This window comes from Siniperca chuatsi, linkage group LG10 (genome assembly GCF_020085105.1).
Source record: "Siniperca chuatsi isolate FFG_IHB_CAS linkage group LG10, ASM2008510v1, whole genome shotgun sequence".
NCBI lineage: Eukaryota > Metazoa > Chordata > Actinopteri > Centrarchiformes > Sinipercidae > Siniperca > Siniperca chuatsi.
The window spans coordinates 28033459-28049749 of record NC_058051.1 but is presented as its reverse complement, the minus strand read 5'-3'; the positions used below and the strand labels follow the sequence as shown (position 1 = coordinate 28049749).

Below are 16291 nucleotides of genomic sequence, written 5' to 3'. Positions count from 1 at the left end.
CTTGGTTGGACAAAACAAGAAATTTGTTTTACGAAATTATAACTGGCATTTTTCATTTTATAAACCAAACAATTAGGCAGTTAATTGAGAAAATAATCGGCTGATTAATCGATAATGAAAATAATCGTTAGTTGCATTTAAATAAAACTTGGTAATTGCAGTTGTGACATACTGATTTCTAAGCAAAATGAATTTTAATTTCACTTCGACTTACAATTTAACAGGATGCAGTTCAGTCCTGATGTTTGTGAATGCTGCTGCATCAGTGTATCAGTATTGAGTGAACAGAGCAGTGTAGTACCAGAAGAACAACTCAACTCTTTATTTTATTTATTTATGCACAAGTGAAATACAGAATAAGGCTTTAAAGTGGAGAATTAAGTGATGTTTCAAATCGTATTATGCCCTAGAGTTGCAACATTAACCTGCAGTGGAAGAATCCAATCTAAATCCAGATAGTGAAGAAGTAACAAGTAAGAACTTGAGCCTTGAGAAAGACAATAAAAATCATTAGAGCTTTATGTGCGGCCATCTTTTCTTCACTATACGTCATTGCCATGACCAGCACCTCGGCCTTGGTGTGCATTCACCAGACAACTCTCGCCGATTCTAAATCCAGACAGTATCATTTGGGTTGTATCTGAGTGAGAGTACAGTAGATTTGGTCCAAATCCCTGCTGGCTGGATCAAGGCTCTGGTAGGTGGAGTCTTTACATGTGGAGACTGGAGGACTGTTCTCGTAGGGGACAATCTGAAAATAAAAAAAATAAAAAAAGGAGTTAAAAATACAGAACAGCAACTTCACCAAGGTGACAAGAAATGCCAACACACCTGAAACACAGTAGTAGCCTGCCTGGAAATGTATTTTTTGGACATGAGAGAAGGAGCTGTCAATATGCACGTTTACACTGTACATGAGGGTGGAAACAGAAGCTGTGTATGAAGCCGTATTTTGGTGGAACATACTGAGCAGACTACATACAGAGAAGTGGACTATGCTGGTGTGGTTTCTGAAGACAATTTGATACAATTTTCACAGAGGAAGGAAGTAACTTTTGTATTTGAGTTCATTGCAACTCTTGTGAATTCAAACGGAACAAACAGCTGCTGTTCTCCATAAAGAAGCAAACTACAAAGTTTCTACAGCTGCTTTTTAAACTGTAATGTTGGATTTTTTTCATTGAAGCACTTTCTCAAGTTTTTGTTGGCAAACTGTTGCCTGTTTACACATCCACATCCAGCAGAGTTGTGTTTGTGTCCAACTGATGAATGCAACTCCAATATTCAGTCTCCTTTTAGCTCTGTTCTGATCTCAAACAAAAAATAAATCTGGTTATTTAGCAGCTAAATGTTCCAGCAGTGAGAGTGAAACAGTAAAGCCGATGGCCAAAAAAAAAATAAAAAATTAAACCCCAAAAAAAAAACAAAAAAAAACATGTGATCTGAAAGATGCCAAAACGTGAGTGTGGTGATAAATAAAAATATTTATATTAGTGCAGCTTTAAGTGCACAGAAGGTTAATGTGTGATACTGAAAGCAGCTATAAGCGACATTTTTATGCTAAATAACAACATGACAGGGGTCACTCAGTGATGAACCTACAGAGAATAATCAGAATCAGAATAATCAGCTGTCCCGCTCGGCTTTACGGAGCTTCATAGTGAGTTTCAGCTGATTGTTTCGCTGTCTGACCCACAACTTCACTGTTTTGGTTCACTCTCAGCACTCTCCTAGTGTCATTTTCGGCCGCAGCAGGCAGCTGTTTTCAGAAATAAAGCTCTAAAAACCCACTGTACACCACCTGCTCAGCAGCAAACAGCACACAGACACAGTTAGATACCGGCTGGTGAACACAGTGGAGCATATAGCAGCTAAAGAGCCAGATATTTCCCTCAGGAGTTGGTAGAGACCACAAACAGAGCCAGAAGAGAGTGAATATTGGACTTACCTTTGCCAGACACGACTATGTTGCTCCGTAACTGCAGGATGTGTAAATAAGCAACTGTTTACTAACAAGTTTGCCATAGAGGTGATAATAATGTCAGTGTTAGTATCATTTTAATGATAGCATGATGACGACACTTCCTCCACAAATAAAACGCAACATAAAAAGCCACATCTTCAGCCTTGGCTACTCAGATAACAATATTACTGTTTGTTGTCTGGACTCTGCATTTGGTGAGCCATTTTCATCATGTACCCGTTTCAATTTAACATCTTGGATTGTAGTTTCACTGAACATGTTTGGCAAACTGTGCACTCACACTGACTATTTTGTTTTCTTTCCTTTCACAATGAGGCAGCAGCTGTAGCACCGTAAAGCCGACAGTGAGAGAAAACAAAGGTAAATGAGTTAAACAAAGTCACCTCAGTCCTGGTGCGCTCTGAGTTTCCCTTCTTGTTCGAACCTGTGGAACAGACAAAGTATTTTTCTCTATCTGAATGAGAAATTATTAAAAAAGGTGCGGATGAGGTTGAAAGATAACTCACCATCAGAGTCCTTCCTCTTTTTTTTGTAGAGGAGCAGCAGAACAACAGCCAACAGCACGACCACAGTTACACATACAACCAAAACCAGGAGGAAATCTGGATGAGAGATAAAGTAAAGAGAGGGGATGAAAAATCTTCCTGTTTCAGGAAATATCAAAGAATTTGATCTGATTAAATAAAAAGGAGATGAAAGAATTTAAAAATCCTTGCGACACAAACGGGTCTTTGGTTGTTTGTTTATAGCACATGTAAAAAATACCTCACATCATATGCAACATGATGTCTTGCACCATGCAGACATTATATAAAATCCTCTACATGCTTCTGTCATGACAACTATGACATTTAATGTGAAATTTTCTATTCTTGTTGATGAGCTGAAACAGATGTTTTTGGACAATTTTGTTGTTTTATTTAAGACAAAGCAGACAAAGAGGGAAACTGAACTGTACCTGCAGGCTGCTGGTTGGTTTCAGGGAAAGCGGTCGTAGCTGTGAACAACAAAAACACAATGAAAGCAGTAGTTACAGTATGTGTTGCCACACTTTTAGTCCGTTTCAGATGTTGTGATGATGAAATTAGTGCTGTGGAAGTGAACATTATACCGAATTTCTCACGACAACAGGTAAACATAGAAGAAGTGTTAAAGGAATACTTTGACATTTTGGGGACTATGCTTAAGCAGTAATTTCCTAGAGTCTCTGCTGGTTGCCTGGCAACTACCAAGAAATAGTCGGGCCACGCGAGGTATAACGTGTTAATGAGCGAGCTTTAGAGGTGCTGGCAGGTTGATTTTGTTATTTTTGGACAGAACCAGGCTAGCTGTTTCGCCCTGTTTCCAGTCTTTATGCTAAGCTAAGCTAACCAGCTGTACAGTTACAGTAGCTTCATATTTACTGTACAGACGTGACATCGATCTTCTCATCTAACTCTTCACTAGAAAGTGAATAAGCTAAGAAAACAGCAGCAACATTAAGTTGAAACAGCAGCAGATCAGAAAACGCGGAGGCTCCTAACTAAAATGTGATAAAATACACAAAAGGTAGGAATAAAGGCCTGTTTCTAACATTAGCCAGTTTCAGATAAAGGCCTGGTTCTCTCTGCAGTAGAGAACTTGTGTAACATAAATTGTCAAATACTGGACCCAGCCTTTTACTTAATAAAGACTAAATATATCTGGTTCACAGACATGCAGTAACATTTCCATGACTTTCAGTAGAAACTCACCATCTGTAACAGCGACTTCAAACTCCTTGTATGAATCTGGAAGGACAGGTCTTTTCACTCCACACCTGTACCGTCCTGCGTCAGACTTCATCAGCTGTGTGATGCTCACAATCAGTGAGTCCTTCGTATATTTGAGGCTGTATCTGCCATTCTGGGCTTGCGAACCAATTGTTTGAACGAGAACATCCTTTCCTTTGCATTGTTCCTTGCAGAAGAACTTCCTGCCGATTTCTACAAATTGAAAGGAGCAGCCAACTCTGATACTTCCTCCCTCGGTACCTTGAACGTACCTTGGAGTACCAATCTCTTCATCACACAGTGCTCCTGAAAAGATAAACAGTGAATACTGATACTTATTGTACTGCATACTTGTAAACTGTATGCAGTCTGTAAAACAGACTGAGGTAATTCATGACTTCACAGAGAAGCAGAGATGATGCAGAGGCAGCATTTCACAACTTTTCACTGACTGTAGGGGATTTTTATTGTTGTGCTAATACTAACAGTGTAGCAGTAGTTGTTGTATCAAATACTGTAACTATGGGAACGAAGAAGTAGCTGTAGAAGGACTTGGCTTTGAGCCACCTCTCTTGATTTAGTTAAAAGCCCTATATAATGTAACCAATAAATCAGAATAATGTATTGTAATGTTCCTTACTGTATAGACAGTAAGACATAAAAACATAAAGCACATGATCAACAATTCCATAATTTGGAGAAATCATGTACAAAATGTTCAAAAGCAGAGGGGTTTTTTTGTTTTTAGGTTGTTGGTCAGACAAAACAAGCAATCTGAAACATCACCTCTGCGAAATTGCAATTAGCATTTTTCACAATCAACTAAACAATTAAATCGATTTTAAAAAAAAATAGTCGACAGATTAATCAACAAGCAAGATAATTGTTAGTTGCGGGCCTAAAATTATTATAGTTTAAAAGCAGAATATTGCAGCAGAAACTAAAAATTTAAAAAACAGTGGGATACATAAATCTGAACAGAACAATATAACAACCTATCTGTAAGCAATCAATACTGGCACAAATGAATAAATGTAAGAAAAGAAAATGTGAAAATCAGAGTGTTATGCAGCATTAAAGAGACAATCAAGTAATCGGTCCTCACCTGATAAGAAGCAGAAGAACAGAACATGGTGGGTATTCATTCTGAATTTGGTCCTGTTGGAGAAAAATCATTAAACTGCAGGAGAACTGCTTCTATCTCTTCACTCCTTCCACTCTGTTTGTCTGATGAAATCTGATATTCAGAGCCTTCTGCTTTGTTCTTCTTTCTCTCATCCGTTTCACAAACAGTCCTCGAATGTCACAACTATTAAAAAGATACAGCTGAATGTAGGAACAGTAAAGCTCTCTCTGTGTAACACAATCAAGTTCTCTATTAAAATTGTAAGAAGTATCTTTATTTAAAAAAGGCTACTACAGACCCAGTCAAAGTTGTATTAAACTTGCTTTAAATTTTTTATTTTTTTTTTGTAACTCAACACTGAATTAAAAAGGCTGTAATGAGAAGGATTCATAGGGCTGAAAATCGCAGAAAATTATCAACCAAGTCTGTGATCATACTGCACTTTTTAGCCTCTTTTAGCTCATTGTTTTGGTTTTACAGGACATTTACTGTATGGTTCAGTTTGAGCTGCTCTTATCATCCCCAGTAGGTAGCCTTTTCCAGCAAATAAACATAGCTTCAACCCGCCATTACCGCCATACATAACAGAATTTTAAGCTCTGTGAGTGGATGTTTCTTGCCAAAATGCACATTGGGTGTTGTAGTTAACTTCTACCCCGAAGAAGTTTTTACGTAAGCAGGTGTGTACCTTTAATTTTTTGTAAAAGAACCGAGAAACCTTTGAACACAGTGGTTATTTTTGTACTGATGATTCAACCCTAAAAAACTTTTTCACCCGGGGGCGGTGCCTTACATCCTGCGTCACACAGAGTGTTGTGTGTCTGAGCATTCTCGTTGGCTCGCATTGGGTCGTCTCATCACTTTTTGGATAAGCTAGCAAAACCGCTGTTTATTAACCTAATCTTTGCCTTAACCCCAAGATTAAACCTACAGGAGAACTCACGCCTAATTGTAACTTCAAACAGATGATTTTTTTGTGATCATCGATACACTTAGATTTTTGCTCCTTGTAACGTTAATGCTGGCACGGCTGCAACCGCGCCATGGAGCTCGCCAAAGCGTGCACTGCTAAATGCTGCAAAACCACACCCATGCAGGTGAAAAACCAAGTTTTTAGGGCGTTCCGGTTCAACCAGGAGAGTTTCATGCAGGTCCGAGCTGTAGAAGTGCTCCAACACTCAGAAACAAGACTAACAGCAATGCTAAGGCTCTGTGAGGCAGTACTTAGCAGCAGCGGTACTTTGAGCTAAATGCTAACATGTTGCGGTTAGGCAGGTATAATTTTTTTACCATGTTCACCTTCTTAGCTTTGTGTGTTAGCCTTTTAACATTTGCTAATTAGCACCATCCTCTGGGGACCATGAACATCTGTACAGTTGTTGAAACATTTCAGTCTGGACCAAAGTGGTGGACACTGCCATCTATAAAGCCATGCACCAAACATGGCTGAAAACTGCACAGTTAGAATCAATGACACACCAACTACTTAATGAAACTGCAAATGTAGGAACAAACTGATATTACACATCCAGCCATCATCATCATCATCATCATTATGTAATGGGTGGAGCTAAAACCATAGAGAGACAGAAAGAGGGGTTGTGTCACGTATTAAATTGAGCAACTTCAGTTTCTTTATTCATCACACGGACAGAGAGTGGAAGGAGTGAAGTGATAGAGGCAGTTCTCCTGCTGTTTAATGATTTTTCTTCATCAGGATGAAATTCAGAATGAATGTCCACCATGTTCTGTTCTTCTGCTTCTTATCAGGTGAGGACTGGTTACCTGACTGTTAATGCTGCATTACACACTGCCTTTGGACATTTTCTTAGGTACATAGTTATACTTACTCTTACTTGATTTAATTGGTATTTGTTTTTTACTTATTTTGTGTCTACAAATTCTAGGACAACTCAAAAATTACAATAAAAGTGTCAAAAGACAAATAATGCTGCTTTCTGCTGCTTTACCACAACTTCTTAGGCTACTTTTACAACAACAACCAAAAACTAGTAGTACCACTGCTACTACGACTACTGGTACTACTGCTGCTTGTAACTGTGCTACTGCAACATCGACAAATAGGGGAAAGTGTGACTTTCTTTATGGCTGTATCCATCCCTTTATACAAAGTTAATATGCACTTAATTTGTAATTAATGATATTTTTGCGAAATAATATCAGTACATTTTGCATTTTCTAAACAAGGTTTCAACGTGCAGTCCAACAAGACTAAGGCTCTGCAGTCATGCTAGCAGCTCTGAGCTAAATGCTAACCTCAGCATGCTGAAACACTCACAATGACGATGCTAACATTATGTTTAGCAGGTATAATGTTTACCATGCTTACCCTCTTAGTTTAGCATCTTAGCATGCAAACTAGCATTAAATACGAAGTACAGCTGAAGCTGATGGGAAGTCACGAGTTTTGCAGGTTTTTGGTCATAAACCAAAGTACTGAAAACATTTTATTTGACCCTGATGATGACGCTAGATGAAAATTTTAGGGATCACCAAACTTATTACAATTCATCCTGAGGGGGACGTGATTATCTGTACAAAATGCCATGGCAATCCATCAAATAGTGGTGGACCGACTGACCAACCAACATTGTAAAACAACAGGACAAACAGTACCAGGACAAGAAAGAGATAAAACAACAAGCAATTACAATAAATCTAGTACCAAAACAATTAATCAGTTGTCAACTATTAAATTAACTGCCAACTATTTTGATAATAGATTAGTCATTTTTTAAGAAAAAAAAATCTGATTCCAGCTTCTTAAATGTAAATATTTGTGGTTCCTTTACTCCTCTATGACAGTAAACTGAATATCTTTGGGTTGTGGACAAAACAAGACATTTAAGGACGTCAGCTTGGGCTTTGGGAAATACTGATTGACATTTTTCACCATTTTCTGACATTTTATAGACCAAACAACTAATTGATTAATCGAGAAAATAATCGACAGATTATTTAGGACAGCAGTCCTAACCAAAAGTAGAGTACAAGTAATAGAACACAAGCAATAATAATTTGAAACAGGTTAAAATGTAGGAGATCAAAATATAAAGAAGAAATGAATAACATTTTGTTACAGTGACCCCAAACCCTAAAATGTTCAATCAGTTTACTGTTGATTAATTATCTGTTCAGTCTCTGCTGGTTGCCTGGCAACCTCACAGTGACAACAAGACTCCAGGTAGTCACTGGCCTGACTAGATTTTAGTTTGTTTAGTTTGTGTATGAATTAAACAAACAAGAGATAACATGTTAGTCAGTCAGCTTTATAGTTGTTGGTAGGTGTATTTTTTACCTGGACAGAGCCAGACTAGCTGTTTCCCCATTTCCAGTCTTTATGCTAAGCTAACTGGCTGTGACTTCTTATTTACTGAGAGTTCATTCTTCTCATCTAACTAATCGGCAAAAAAGGAAATAAGCATATTTCCCAAATAATCGAACTATTCCTTTAAAGTACTGTGCATATTGAGCATTGTGTAAATTGACCAAATAACCAAAGTCAATAAGATTTATCATCTCGGGACCATGAATGTCTGTAACAAATTTACTCACAATCCAGTCTATAGCTGTTGAGACTCTAGATCAAGGTCAGTCAGATCAATCCACATAGCCAGCCCTAGTGCAAGTATTTAAAATGTTAAAACTAGCGTGAGATGGTACGCAAATCTGGGATGCTGTTGTGTAATGTAAATGGTTTGCACACCTACATTGGCATTTTGTTTCCCCCAAAACCTAATTGGTAAATATCACCATTTGTTTCTAGCAAGATACAGAAAGCACTGATCATCTGTATTTAATGTTCATCTTTTCAGGAGCACTGTGTCCCACAGAAACCTACTCTGGAGACTTCCCCTTCTATACAGCGACTGAAGGACAAAGTATCTCCTTTGAATTCCCCTTCACTCTGGCCGGACGGAGCAGGAGTTACTTGTGCAAGGGGGAATGCAAAAAGAAGGACATTCTCATTAAAACACCTCATGCCACAGCTCAGCATGGAAGATACAGCATCAAGTATCATGAAGGAGTTCTGCAAGTGACCATCACAGAGCTGCAAACATCTGACTCGGGTTGGTACAGGTGTGGGGTGGGCAACCTTTCCCTATCGGATTCATACGAGCTTGTTGAGATCAGAGTTAAAGAAGGTGAGTTTCTACTCAAACTCGTGAAAATGTCTATGTTCGGAATTGCATACTGACGTACTATTCATACTAAGTATGACGTAAAGTTGAGAAATACCCAGATCCATACTAGATTAGCAAGAATGTCTGAGCATGCGGCGTGAGCTAACTGTACATAATCAAACGCCCCAAAATGCATTGTGTCTCTTCAGACTGCGCAATGGCGATCATGTGATGCAGTCACATGACTGTCTGGCTTGAGTATACTTCAGTGTGAACAGTCTGCTATAGTCACCAAACGTTTTCAGCTATATTGCCTTCATTAGGGTGGTGCCTGAGGCTGTTTCCATGTCATGTGATGTAGATATCATCATAGATACCATGCATACAAAACTTTACAGTCATCTTTTTCTTCAAAACATACTATTTACAAAATCTCATTATCCTTAGTTCATACAAAAACTTTTAGAAAACTATAACCCCAAATACAGAGTATAACATTTCAACGTTATCATTTTCTAACAAACACATTTCCTTTTTAACCCATGGGGGGAAGTTTTCAATGTCTCAATACAAATAAATAAATTCTGTAATCTTTCAACTCAATTATCCAAATTACTTTTTCAAAAGACTGCGTATTTAAATCACTTCCATCACTTATCATTTATGAATAACTAACTAATGTCAAAGTCCATCTACGCTTGAATTTAACACATTAATCCAAGATTCCAATTGTTGTTCTGTTAATCCTGATAATGAAGAGCAAATATGCTTCAAGTCTAATTCCTCATTCAACCCTCTTGGGCTCAAGAAACAACTTCTCCAAATCTCCCCCTCTCTTTGAGACTGGATGATTCATTTCCATAAAATGTGCTGCAACTGGAAAAAATAAATTAATACATTTTTTTTTGGTTTTTTTTTGCATTTTATGGTACTTTGACAGTGACACTGTGTCAACTCCCTGCACTACTGTATATAATGATTAATTATACCTCTGTGGACAATTTGTTATTGTTATAACTCACCCTGGTGCGTGATGGTACACAGCAGTCCTCGCAGGAGCTGATGTATGACGTCACAGCCTCTGTGAACTCATCCAGACTGTTGGTAGCAGTCCTGAAAACATCCCAGTCATTACAGTCCAAGCACGCCCGAAGCACAATTAATATTTTACATTGTTAAATTTATTATTTATGTTGATCAGACCAAAGTGTCAGACTTCAGGCATCAGTAAGACTTAGAACCCTACCTATCTTTTTAGCCCTATAAAACAACTTTTCTCTCTCCTTTTCCCCCACTCTCTTAAGTCTCTCACTCAGTTTCCCCCCTGATTGCCGTAGAGTGTGCGACAGTGGTTGGTTTTGTGCTATTGGCGGTTTTTCTACTGCTGCTTTACAAATGGAAGTCAAAGAGGGAAACTGATGGTGAGTTACCTCCCCAACCTTATCTGTACTTCATTCAAACACAAACACACACAAAAAGGGTTGACTTAACTCAAGGTCCACTTACTGGCTTTTTTTGGTTGTCCTTTCTGTTCCACAGGTTTCAACACCAGGGGAAACTCAGACAATACAAACATGGAGGTGCCTTTGTTAAACTCTTTGTGCTTCCAAGTATACTTTTGTTCAAATTCAAATGTAAATTGCCCCACCCTGCTCATACCCACGGGATCCTTATCAATAATGCTTGTTTCTGTTATGTGTTCATGTTAAAAAAAATTAAAAATAAACAAGAAAATATCAGCCAATTTATGGTGGTCAGATGCTGACATCAGTGTCGGCTACAAAAATGCAGTATCAGTCAGGTTATACCCTTTATCATAGCACCCTCTGGATTTTATGGGTAAAGTCACACTGATAAAGATGTTTGGTGTTTTTTTTTTTCCATTAGTTTGTCACCTACGAAAACTGTCCTCCACTCTCCACATGTGAAGACTCCACCTACCAGGCCCTCGATCCAGCCAGCAGGGATCAGGATCAGATCTACTTTACCCTCATACAGGATGTGTAGTTGTTGAATGGGCACATTTTTTATATTTAAAAAATAAATAAATAAAACTTTTGCTGTGTGGGGGGGTTCATTTTTTGACATCATTCTTCCTTCATCACTTTCTTCTAAAAAGATCATCTTTTCAGAGGAAATGTGCAGAGAGCAATCATTCACAAATCTAAGCGAAGCAGAATCAGATATCAGTGGGGCTGCAACCAACAATTATTCATCATCATCATTATTATTATTATTATTATTATTATTATTATTATTATTAATCAGCCGATTATTTTCTCAATTCATCTTTTTCTCTACAAAATGTCAGAAAATAGAGAAAAATGCTGGTTGTAGTTTCCTTGAGCCTCAGGTGGCTTCTTCAATACCTTGTTTTATCCGACCAATAGCCCAAAACCCAAAGATATTAGTTTCAGTATCATGTAGGACAAGGAAAATCTTCATATCCTCACATTTGACAACCTAATTTGACAAGCAAATTTTTTAAGCAAAAAATGTTATTTTTGCTTCCAGAAAAAGAGTCACAAAATAGGGAAAATGCCCTGGTGGTATGTATTCATGCAAAAAAAGCATCAAATCCTCACATTTGAGAAGCTGGAACCAGGGAATTGGTCTGGCATTTTTGCAACAGTTGCTGACAATTATATAAAAAACAGAAAAGTGGCAAATCGTCACATTGAGTTTAGTTTTGTGGCATTGTTGCTTGATACTTGGCTTAAAATTATTAATTGTCAAAAGGTGAGTTTCTGCTTTAAGTCATGAAAATTTACATTGATCCACATTTCCACCCCATTCTCAAATATATGTTCATCCTACAGCAATGCAATACAACACCACCACAAACTGAACAATTACTGAACAAACTACTGCTGAGTTAAATGAACAAGTCATTGGCAATGTCTAAAATGAAAAAGCTGCATAAAGCGATTTATCAAATAGGGAGTGAAGACCAGTTTGAGTGGATGGGAGAAGGTCAGGAGCAGGATCATTTTAAAAACTGATGTTTGATTGGTTGTAGCCAGGGTGGGAAATTTACTTTTTAAAAATGTGAACATCTACCAGCCACTGACAGATGTATGTTCAAATTCACCAGCCACTCAATAGTAAATCATTATTTAGTGTCTGAAATCTACCAGCCACTTTCATATTTCACCAGCATTTGGCTGGTGGCTGATGCTAATTTCCCACAGCACGAAGTCACCATTTAAAACTGCTGACAGGAAGCAACAAAGTTTCATCTTAAAATGCTTATGAGATTGAGATATTGAGTAAAAGCTAAATTCTGGGGGAGCAATATCTCCCTCATTCTCAGAATTTAACTGTAGTTTTTGACAAATCTCAGTCAAACAGGAGGAAATTGTGCATTTGTTAGGGACTATTTTCAGCCGTGGATTAATTTGGACACATTTGGTATGCTAGTGAGTATTTACAACAGCAGGACAGCGTATGTGGGTTTCACTCAAAACAAACAAAAGTGCCGTGTTCATCGTAATAAAGAAACACATCACCCAGTGCAACAGTGTGGCTTAAAAACGAAGCCTATTGACAGTCCTATCTTCTACAGTAAAACCAAAAAAGGTTTAAACTGGCTTTGAATCAACAAGAACCTCATAGCAACCACTGGGCAACCCCCAACAACCACCCTGACAACAACCTAGTAACGCCTGGCAGCCACTCAGTGAAAGTCATTAGCAAAAAGCTAATGACTTTCATATGCAAGGTACCTTAAAAAAGGCGCCTGTTCATTTGGTCGGGACCACAGAAAAAAAAAAGTTATACATTGCTGCTTCATTGATTGGCCAGTTTTGGTGACTGTCATCCTCCTGACGTGGGGAAATCTAATTCTGGTGATTATCAGCATTATTACTATTATTAGACTGCAAATCGAGCGCATGTTATGAATAATAACAGGTAGAGACACGACAGTAATATCACTGTGTGATCACTGTGTCACACACTTTTTAATGGGCTTAATGAACTGTCAAAGTACACGGAGTAGGATACGAGCACAACACAGTTTTAACTGCTTTTGACTGATCAGGGAAAATCCCTGCACTCACATGCATGGGTGCATACATGTTACCACGGTAACCAAATGATGCGCTTAAATATACACTGCTTAAAACACATCGCTTCCTGAACAGATCACCAACAGCAGTAGGCCTACTGGTCTTTGAAATCACATAATCTACTACAACAAAATCCTGTAGTCGGTCTGTTTGGCAAACAAACCACATGAGAGTTGGAAGCGGACTGAGACCCTCCTTTTCAAGCGGTCTCGGACCGGTTGTTTGGTCCGCACCACAGTTAGACTGACAGCTTTCACACTAGTCCAAACAAACCACACTAAACGAACAGACACACCAGAGTTCGTTTTAAACAAACCAAACAGGTTAGGTGTGAAAGCACCTTAAGAAAATTAATTTTTCTAGATGTGATTTGTCATCGTTTGTTCAGTTGTTCGCAGGTAACGTCATGCGTTGTGGTTGTTTGGCTGTTTGTCTACTGCTCCTCTACAAATGGAAGATAACAAAAATGTTCCTTTCTACTTTTATCTGTACTTTGAATAATTACAAACAGACAACAAACAAGGAGAACTCCTCTTTATGTCCCACAGGTGTGAACACCCACCAGGAAACTCTTATCTCTCTCTGTAGTCATCAAAATGTCTTGGCTGTTACCATGGCCACCACTGTATTTCAGGTGTCACTGCTTGTCAGTAAAGTTTTTGTTTTTGTCAGATTTCCATCTATGTACTCTTCACTAACCGAACGCTACATTATTCAGATATCAACAGATAATGTGCATGTCTGAAGCAAATCAACACAATTTCCATTCTTCTCAGATTCAGTCAGATCTGAACAGACAGGCATCACACGCACAGTGTTGGAACCGGCTGAAATCTTATATCAGTGATTCTTGATGTCCAGTGAGGATAACGTCCAAAAAAATGTTTTTAAAATCATCTTAGAAATCATATCTTATAAACTACAAAATCTTGCCTCGTAATAGTCAGATTTAGACATTTTCTTCATCTAGTAAGTAATTCAGTTGATGGACTGTACATCCCTGATTACTGAGCTGACTTTCCATGTTGCAGACTTGTCAGAATGTAAAGAAATATAGGCTTTAAAAAAAAATAATAATAAACTATATAAAATCAACTATTTTTTACCAGATGTGATGTGAAGTGTAGGATAAAGCTTGAGTGGTTGCACAGATATTTTTTTCACCTCATTTGATATTGAAGCCTGGCACCTCACTAGGCTTCACAGTGGATGGTAAAACAGCAAGCAGACGCTGGTGACCGTCTCAGGTGCATGCAAGCTGGCCAAGGGTTTGGGGTTTTTGCCCCCCCCCCCAAACTGTATTGACCAAAATATATTTCCATATTACATTTACCATAACAGTAAAGGAAATGGAATTAAATATCACATCTATATATGGAAGTTGTGGGAGATTAATTTTTTTTTTAAGATTTCAAATGTTTATGAAAATAAATATTATTGAATGGAATATTTGCATTACATTCATAATACATTAAAGCATCTTTAACATACAGCATAAAATTGTGCTTATATTGTGCAAAATGACACTAAATCCGAACAAAATGTTGGAATAAAATTGCAATAAAAAATCATTTAAAAAAAAAAAAGAAGAGTGCGTGATTCTGGTTAATTTTTTATAAAATGTATATACTATGCAGGATTTTTAAATCTAGTTCTCTAGCATGGCTGGGTATACATTTGTACAGTAACCACCCAGCTTCAATAAACTGACTCCAAAACTATTTTGTGAGAGATCATTTTATGACTTCAAATAATATTTATTTTTGAAATATAATATTTTCTCCTCCGATAGTATTTATACAGGGAGAGGATTGGTTCTCTCTTCGTCTCCAGAATAAACAAAACACTGAAGATCAAATTAAGTGTTTAACCAACAGCAGCAGCAAAAGGTCACTGAAACAGACTGAAAGGGCCTTTATTTTAACCACAGAGCGGCTCTGTGCGCGTTACTCACTGAGTATAACTGCTGGAAGCTTTTTATTGTCCACTCAGGTTCACTCACTCGGCTGCACGGAAGTTTTACTGGGACTTGATGGGAGAGTTTTTGACAGCTTTTGTTTGTGTCGAGCAAATAAGCAGAGAATCAGAAACTGATCTGGACTTTTTATAGCCTGTAAATCCACAGTGGGGGAAGAAATACATCCTTTACTTAAGTAGAAATAACAATACTGTTCTGTAAAAATACTGGGTTTCAAGTACAAAGTCCTACATTTACGATCACACTTAAGGAAAAGTAGCCTACAAAAGTATTAACAGCATAATGTACTTAAAGTATTACTTGTTGGGCAGACGGTTATATTATCAATATCATATTATTGGACTTTTATCAGGTGGAGCACATTTGAACTGCTTTATATACTGTTGGATAGTTTCATCTGTAGCACAGGATCATATTTAATAAATTGATCACATGTTTTGTTTGTTAAATCTTAATCTGTAAAGTAACTCCAGCTGTCAGATAAATGTAGTGGAGTAAAAAGTACAATATTTCCCTCTGAAATGTAGTGAAGTAAGAAGTATAAAGTAGCATAAAACTGAAAAACTCAAGTGAAGTAAAAGTACATCAAAATTGTACTTAAGCACAGTAGTTAAATAAATGTACTACAGTTCAAACTTAAAACAGCTTCAGAAAGCACATTTATCAATCAACAAAGCATTGATCATGCAGCCTACAAACTGCTGCACTTCACGGCATTAAACCAGCCAGAAACACACAGAAACAGTCTCACCTTTGAAACAGGTGTTTCTCATCATCAGCTTCTGGGGGGAAATCCAGACCCGGAGGTATTTTGTCCCTCTCGGAATATTTTCCACAAGTTAACAATCTCCGTAATGACATCGTTCAAACATCTGTCCGTACTTTCTCTCTCTTCAATCTGTCATTTCACCAGCAAGATAACTAACTGCGTTTCATTTTTAAGATATTCACTGAGCGTCAGACCGTGGAAATGCTGCCGGCTGACGCTGATATCTCGTCTTCTTTTTAATGGCAGGTGCATCACCGCTGATGTGTCGGGAGTCGGCTCTTTGAGTCGGCTCCTTTAAGTGAACGGTGGGATCCGGCTCCCGTCTGAGAGCCGATTAGAGCAGAAATATTTTTTTTGTTTCATATTATATTATCATAGAAATAAAATTGAAATATGCTGTATGTGCCTGTGCAGAGTTGTGTGATTATTGTATTAACCATATTACTTCATTAGCAGGGTGTTATTTTT

General features: G+C 37.8%; 2 protein-coding genes across 3 annotated transcripts; one reads left to right on the top strand and one right to left on the bottom strand.

The window, feature by feature from the left end:
* Window positions 1-298: 298 nt before the first annotated feature.
* LOC122882586 (CMRF35-like molecule 6) lies at window positions 299-16079 on the bottom strand. 2 transcript variants are annotated; one of them, XM_044210103.1, is made up of 7 exons: window positions 15806-16079; window positions 4841-4893; window positions 3718-4041; window positions 2943-2981; window positions 2491-2586; window positions 2368-2408; window positions 299-751 (listed from the first exon to the last, which is right to left on the bottom strand). In XM_044210103.1, exons 1-7 carry the CDS (start codon window positions 15913-15915, stop codon window positions 626-628), a joined length of 789 nt encoding a protein of 262 aa, XP_044066038.1. In that variant the 5' UTR covers window positions 15916-16079; the 3' UTR covers window positions 299-625. The 2 variants fall into 2 exon arrangements, with proteins under 2 accessions (XP_044066038.1, XP_044066039.1); XM_044210104.1 differs by lacking the exon at window positions 4841-4893.
* LOC122882588 lies at window positions 6510-11064 on the top strand. Its single transcript, XM_044210107.1, has 5 exons — window positions 6510-6631; window positions 8698-9027; window positions 10311-10427; window positions 10546-10586; window positions 10894-11064. Exons 1-5 carry the CDS (start codon window positions 6580-6582, stop codon window positions 11011-11013), a joined length of 660 nt encoding a protein of 219 aa, XP_044066042.1. The 5' UTR covers window positions 6510-6579; the 3' UTR covers window positions 11014-11064.
* Window positions 16080-16291: the final 212 nt, after the last annotated feature.